This window comes from Phalacrocorax carbo, chromosome 2 (genome assembly GCF_963921805.1).
Source record: "Phalacrocorax carbo chromosome 2, bPhaCar2.1, whole genome shotgun sequence".
Classification (NCBI taxonomy): Eukaryota; Metazoa; Chordata; class Aves; order Suliformes; family Phalacrocoracidae; genus Phalacrocorax; species Phalacrocorax carbo.
In genome coordinates, this window is record NC_087514.1 from 26,415,807 (window position 1) to 26,423,249 (window position 7,443).

At 50.6% G+C, this 7,443-nt stretch overlaps 1 protein-coding gene across 1 annotated transcript; it reads right to left on the bottom strand.

Moving 5' to 3' along the window:
* Window positions 1-5,347: 5,347 nt before the first annotated feature.
* Window positions 5,348-6,484, bottom strand: LOC135311774 (uncharacterized). The gene has a single exon (XM_064441772.1). The coding sequence runs from the start codon at window positions 6,482-6,484 to the stop codon at window positions 5,348-5,350; it is 1,137 nt and encodes a 378-aa protein (XP_064297842.1).
* Between the last annotated feature and the right edge of the window lie 959 nt (window positions 6,485-7,443).

The window sequence follows — 7,443 nt, forward strand, 5'->3', positions numbered from 1 at the left end:
TTGTTCAAACAGTTTTTAAATAGAAAATTGCTTGCTGAGGCTTTATGCAATAAAAGCTGTTCCTGTGAGCACACTTTGAGTGTATTAACTTCTTTCCAAACACTTAAAAATTATCGTCACCATAAAAATACCAGTATTTTTTTTCAGCGAATTTTATATGTACAAAATGATGCCCAAAAAAAGTTGTAGCAGTATTTCTTGTGAACACCATTGGATGCAACTGTAAGAGATGCACCTCAAACCCAGCAGCACATGCACCTTTGATACAGGTGGGCAGCAGTATTTAGAGGTGCATTTGGATTAACCACAGCAGCAGCCTCCAAAAGAGCAGTGTGCCGGTTCCTGTGCTGTGTCCTAACAAATGAAAAGCTAGAGTTGATAGCCTACGTTCCAGTTCTCCTTATATACTGAATTTCTAAACAGATCCTCTTCCACAGACATATCCCTCGCTGCTTTGCTACTTCCGTCTCACGAAGCAGATGTCTATTCCATACGTATAGCGTTTGTTTACTCACGCAAAAGCTCAGTCAACCCATCTGATGTGAAGCAAGTACCTCCATAGTCGTATGCACAAATGGCTCCTTACTCTGCTGTCATCAAGCGCTGCTTTTAGGTCCTTCCATCAGCAACAAGGCAGACGGGGAAAAGCATATAGTTACAGGAGCAGAACCCCAAGCCCCTTCCATCAGCCCGCTTCCTAAGGTCAAGCTTTTAAAGGCTTTTCTTGAACTTTCTTCTTAACCTTCTCATAAATTTTGGACAGTTTCCACTAGCACGCCAACCTCAATGCTCAGGCTAAAACTCCAGTACTGTTGTGACACACACGAGTCTGGGTCCGGCTGCTTTAGCAAGGAAACACTAATGCCTGCACTGAAACACCTGCTGAGAAGCCAGTGCTGCTCCCCAGCAAGGACAGCTTTCAAAGTCCATCGGAAGATGCACGGACGGGAGCAAGTTCAAGTCCACTTCCAAGTTGCATTCCCAAACAGGAGGGCTACATGCACATCTACCTCGGGAGGCTTATATGAACAAACTGCTTGTGCAGAGTATGCACAGATTTTGGGCCTCCCATGTGTAATGCAGGTGTGAAAAGGCAGCCGCAGAGGAGCCAGCTCCTGCCTGTACACAAAAATTGACCCTGCCATGCCCTGCACAGTGTTCTTGGAGCCTGAGACAGCACTGAGAGCACACAGGGATATTTCTGGCATGCTGCAGCTTTGATTTGAGTCTAAACCAGTTTTTTAAATGCCTTCCTGCTGTTGTAATGTAATGAAAAATCAGAAATATGAAATCATAGGTTGTATAAAAGGATTTAAGATGTTAACATTAAGAATAAAGGGCTGAATATTTTACTTTGCAGGTCTATTGCTTTTCTCTCTAACTTGTTATGATAAAGGCTTTTTCACCATTTAAATAGCTTCTTATGTACCTTACTAAGAATACTTGTAACATAAACTTTACATTTACCTCCTTGGTTTTTAAGCTTTTTGTTAGTTTTTCAGCTGTAGACTTTATCAGACATTCTTAACACTTATTGCCTCTGGGTCGTTATATATTTTTACATCAATTTTTTTTTTTTTTACAGTAGGATTCTTCCAAAGATATGTGCAGACATGGTAACACAATAACCTTCATCCTGGAGCTTGCTGTTTTGTCTAATGATCCCTGGCCATTAAAAGGGCTTCATGATTTAAGTGAAGCAAGTTTTTTCTCTGTCGGCACCTGATTTTGAAGGCATAGCAATAGTATCCACAGATGGTTTTAATCAGTCTGACACCGGGAGGGGAAAAAAACAAATAGCAGCATATAGTATGACTTCTAAACCTGATTGCCAGGTCAGATTTCTGTTTCTGGAGTCAGATTTGGTTTTCTGAAAATGTCAGGGGGTGCCAGGAAGCAATGGGCCATTTCTGGCTCCATTAAAAAAAACACCCTAAGCTATCTCTTGATTTGAAATCATAGCCAGCAACACGTACGGATTGCTTGCTAGTTTTTACAGAGGCTGTATTATGTGGATCAAAAGGCTTTCCCTTCCCAGCAGGCATCCTGGTAGAGGTTTTTTAAGCAAGTGCAAGGGAGTCAAACCACATAATGTTTCTGTGTGCGGTCTAGGCTGTATTTTCAGGTATTTCAAGATTTGACAGATGCCTTTTTAAAATGTACTTTTCTTGCAGGGTGTCATAAGGGTTCAATACTGATCACATTCTACGGTAAGACACTATACCTGAGGAACAACATTATGCTACAGCCTCCTCAGTCAGATTTAAGATCTGTCTCCTTGGAATTCAGTTACAGTAGTAAATAGTTGTTATCCCACCTGAACAAGAGATTCATCTCAATTCTAAAACATGGAAATACTGAACAGCCTTACAACGGTTTTATTTGTTTCAGTCATAAACTAACTGCTAGTGTTTACCTCACTTCAATGTCTTGAGGCATCCCAAATTTAAAGGGTTGCTAGCCTCAAGCTTACTCTTCAGAGCCCTGCAGACACGCCGGAGGGGGAAGAGATTTATCTTGCTGGGCTTTCAAGTCTCCCTTGCTATTAAAGAAAAATAACCTTTTTAGATCATGGAGTGACTTACCCCTGGTGTTTTCACTTTGATAGCATGTGCACTGTATGTGCAGTGTTGGTGTGTGCAGGAACATGGAAAGCACCCAGTGGCTCTCACTATTCCGAGCCAATGCGGCATGTGCTTTGCAAGCCCTTCATGGAAGGCTCTTAAGATTAAAGAAAAAAAAAACAAAACAGAGCTGAAAGTCTGCTAGAGTCAAAGTACATGGTAACAAATTGTGTTCCTTCACTTTTTGAAACATGATAGACAAAGTCCTAAACGTAAAACTTCTACACAGGGTATACCAGTACCTACCCCCAGCTACAGAAAGGACAGCCATGGGTGAAGAGGAAACAGCTGCGTAACTGCTCACGTCCCACCCTGTGTAAGTCGGTAACAAGTACGAAAACCTATGTAGGTGCTTGTAGGTGCGGGCGGGTGTGCATGAACAGAGGCAGGCTTGGAAGGGAAAGGGCGCTACAGCCCTTTCAACCCTTCCCCACCACCCCCAGCCCTTCCATGTTCAGCCTACACACTGTTCTTCCACCTTCTGATGGTGCAGTGTTTCCAGGATGCTAAATGTCCCAGCAGAAAATGTGGGTGAGAAAAGGGTGGGTTAGTAGCTCCTACCTTCATGTAAGAGTCTTGTCTGAACTGCAGGTCCGAATCCCACAACTACGCTCATGCAGAGCCCAGAACAACAAGGCTTTGAGAGACGGAGGCAACCTGGCAGATGCCCAAAGAGGACGCTGACTGCTTTGTGTAGGTAAATGAGATAATTCACAGAAGCTGTGCAATCCTCTTTGTGATGCACAGTCCATGCACCAAGTGTATATTCAATGTGAGAAAAACTGTCTTTTCACAGTGCCAGCTACAGCGTCCCCACAGAACAGATGGCCGCCCCATACACGTCACTGCTATGAGTACAACTGAGCACCAGGTAGGATTCAGAAAGTTATCGTAGTCTATGCTCAGTTTATTTCAGTATTTCAACTGTGTACATGAATACCTTTTCTTCCTAGGCCTACAGGTGCAAGAGACAGTGCTCCGAGTTACTATCTCGCCTCCTTTTATATCATTTATTATATAAGTGCCAAAAAAGCTTTGCTTTTCTTGAAAAAAAACACAACCCCAAGACACGCACTTCACTGGAGAAACAGCACCTGTGAAACGCCTAAGTCCATTCACGACTTTTACATAAGAGATAGTCATTAATAAGGGTCCAATAGTTTTGTTCTGCAATTAATGAGAGGGTTAGAAGTTTGGCACATGTTCCATAACATTGATTACTCCGTGACCCACTGTTAATTACATTTAGTAAGAGGCACAAGGAGAAATGAGGAGCAAACCAAAGTTAATACTGTTTTGCTTTAGACATTTCGCCAGGTTTCTTCAGATTAAAAAAAAAAAAAGGATGCTCAAAGCCTCCCACTGTTTCATCACCTTCCTGTAAAATAAGCAGCCAGAAAAAGATCCCAAGTTTGTTACTGCACAAAGTTATGAGATAGTCTTGATTTCAAAAGTAGCTTAAAGGAGTGTCTAAATGACCTTGTCCCACTTGATCATCGAATTCCTTTCTCCCTGAGGCTCATCTCTTGTCAATACATTATCAGTGCATAGACAGTGGTAAAAACATGTTGTACCACACCAGATTGGAGAGGACAACGTGATTAATCATTTGTACAACACTGCTCCCAAGGTTGTTTGCTTTCATTATAAATAAGCAAGACAGTCAAGCAACACATCACCTTTCCAACTGCATCTGTAGCTTGAATGAGAAGTTCTACTTGCAAAGTTGGGTGATTTCTTTAAAGTTAGTACCTAGAAATACTGCGCAGCGGTTTTATTTGTTAAATGTTGCATAACAGCCTGTTCCTGCAAGAATAAGTCTTTCAGAGAGGGGGCTCTGGCATTCTCAGACTGCACACAGTGCAGGATGGTAAAGGGGATCACAGCCCCCAACATGCTTCGACACATTTGTTTCCCTCCCAGCTCTATGATGTTTCCCATTTCCTGAGCATTAGGCTGTGAAAAACGTTTACAGAAAACTGTAAATATTCCCCCTGCGATGAAGTTGCAAACATCTGAGAAAAAAAAACCAAGAAACTATAAGCAAATGATAACCAGTAACATTATCAGAGACCTGAGCTAGAGTTACAAATACACTATCAAACTTAATCTGAATAAGACGAAAGTAACACATGGAAAGGATGGCTTTAGTAACCGTAACGTACCTCAAGCTTAACATGGTTTAAGAAGTATAACAAGTCAGCCATTCTCTTTGCTGTTATTAGGAGAAGCACTACTGTATACAAGCTATTGATGCACTGAGGGTTTACACAGCAGTGTAACGATTTGCTGTACACTGACTCCTGTGATTCTAGAATCAGGGTGGGGTTTTTTATACCCTTTGCTTGTCCTAGGCCCACTGACACCTCTTGCACAACAGCTTCTTGCCCTTCCCGCGCGCTGCTGGGCCACTGCTGTAGCTGACATCCAGCGGCGCTTCTCCAGGCGCAGCGGGCTTTAGCTGTGGGTCCGTAAGCACGCACCCCCAGGGCAAGGTCGCCTCTCCCTTCGCGGGTCACAGAGGACGACAGTGAACCAAAGAGGTTCTCTAGTAACTCTATGAGCGCCCCCCGCTATAAGACAAGCTGTCTGTTGCGGTAGGCCCCCCCTTTTTAACAAGTTTTAAGCGCTTGTTAACCTACTAGCAGACCCGCCGGTCCTACAAAAGGACAGGAATTCCTTACAGGACAACATAACCCAAACACCGCTGCACAGGATTTAATCTATTCCTTCAAAGATGGAAACAGGCGAAAGCGGTGCAGGCGGTACCAGAGAGGAGTCGGCACATCCCCACGCCTCCAAACCCGGCCCGGGGGGCAGCTCCCACCCGCCCGCGGCTCCCCACACCCCACGGAGAGCGGCATCGGCGCCGCCGCCTCTCCTCGAGTGACAAGCGCCCGGCACGGCCGTGCCCGCTCAGCGTCCCCCCTCCCGCGGGCCGACCCTCCACCCCCACCGGGGGCAGCACCGGGGGGGGGGATGCGCCCCATCCCCGCCGCCCGGCCCGGCCCGGCCCGGCCCCTACCTCGTCCGCCGCCGCGGTGCACCTTGACCAGCACCTCCGCCCGGCCGCCCGCCCGCAGCTCCCGCCGGAGGTAGAGCCGCCCCGACGCCCTGTCGACCCCCACGGGGGCGGCACCGGGAGACGCCAGCTCGAACCAGCCGCCCGCCGCCCGGTCGCGGCTCCGCGGGACGGTGAAGACGGTGTCACCCACCCGCGCCCCGTGGGGCAGGCGGGCCGTGTAGCGGCGGGAGCCGGTCCCCGGCGGCAGCAGCGAGCGCGCTCTCCGCCTCCCCCCGGCGCCAGCCGCGGCGTGGCGGCGGCACCGGGGCAGCCCCGGCAGCGAGCCCGCCGTCAGCCCCCGCCCGCTGCCGGGCACCACGACGAGCAGGCGGCTGGGCGGGACGCGCCTCGGCGCCCCCGATGCCTCCCCGACGCCGTCCAGGGCGCGGAGCCGGGCCACCTCCGTGCCCGGCTCGGCCACCCCCGGGGGCAGGCGCGGCCGGTGGGCGCTGCGGGACACGACCCGGACCCGCAGCAGCGCCTCCCGGGGGTCCCGTCCTGCCCGCCGCCGCCCGTACTCGGGCCGCGCCTCCCGGTCCGGGCCCTCGGCCGTGCGGAGCAGCAGGAGCCGCCGCCGGCGGAGGGAGAAGCGGGAGTCGCCGTCGCCCTCCAGCGCCCACTCCCCGGGGCCCGGCGTTCCCCGCAGCGGCCCCCGCAAGCCCCGCAGCCGCCTCCCCGCCGGGCTGTTCCCGGACACGGGCCCGGAGAGGCGGCCCAGCCCCGCCGCCCCGCCGAGCAGCAGCAGCAGCAGCAGGGCCGGGAGCCGCCCGCCGCCGCGCCGCCGCGCCCGGCACATCCCGCCCAGCGGAGCGCAGCGCAGCGGGCTGCCCACGGAGCCCACGCGGGGCACTGAGCCCCGCTCCTGCCGCGCACCCCCGCGCCGCGTGGGGACCCGGCCCGCCCCCGCCGCCGGGGCCACTCAGAGCCGTGGGCGGGGACGGGGCGAGCCCGCTCCCCCGTGGGGGGGAGGTGGAGCCCCCATCGCGGCAGAGTGCGTATAACAATTTCGGGCGAATTCCTCATTTTCCACCAATTCCAGAGCTTTCCTGCCAGCCTCCTCTGCCGCTCGCGTGTAACGTGTACAGCTGCTCCCTCCGCAAGAGAGGTGGGCACAGAAGGAAGAGCCGTGCTTCCCAGGGGACCCCTCCTGCTTTCCTGAGCATACAGGGAAAACCCCAGCCAAGCTAAAAGAGCAACCGGTAAAAGACACAGACGAGAGAAAACTTTCGCAGAATCATAGAATCATTAAGGCTGGAAAAGACCTCTAGGGTCATCAAGTCCAACCGTCAACCCAACACCACCATGTCTTCTAAATCATGCCCTGAAGTGCCGCGTCTACATTTCTTTTAAATACCTCCAGGGATGGCGACTCTACCATCTTTCCTGGGCAGCCTGTGCCAATGCCTGACCACTCTTTCAGTGAAGAATTTTTTCCTAATATCCAATGTAAACCTCCCCTGATGCAACTTGAGCCCATTTCCTCTCGTCCTATCACTCATTACTTGGGAGAAGAGACCAACACCCACCTCACTACAGCCTCCTGTCAGGTAGTTGTAGACAGTGATAAGGTCTCCCCTCAGCCTCCTTTTCTCCAGGCTAAACAACCCCAGTTCCCTCAACCTCTCCTCATAAGACCTGCTCTCCAGACCCTGCACCAGATTCGTTGCCCTTCTCTGGACACACTCCAGCACCTCAATGTTCTTCTTGTACTGAGGGGCCCAAAACTGAACATAGGATTCAAGGTGTGGCCTCACC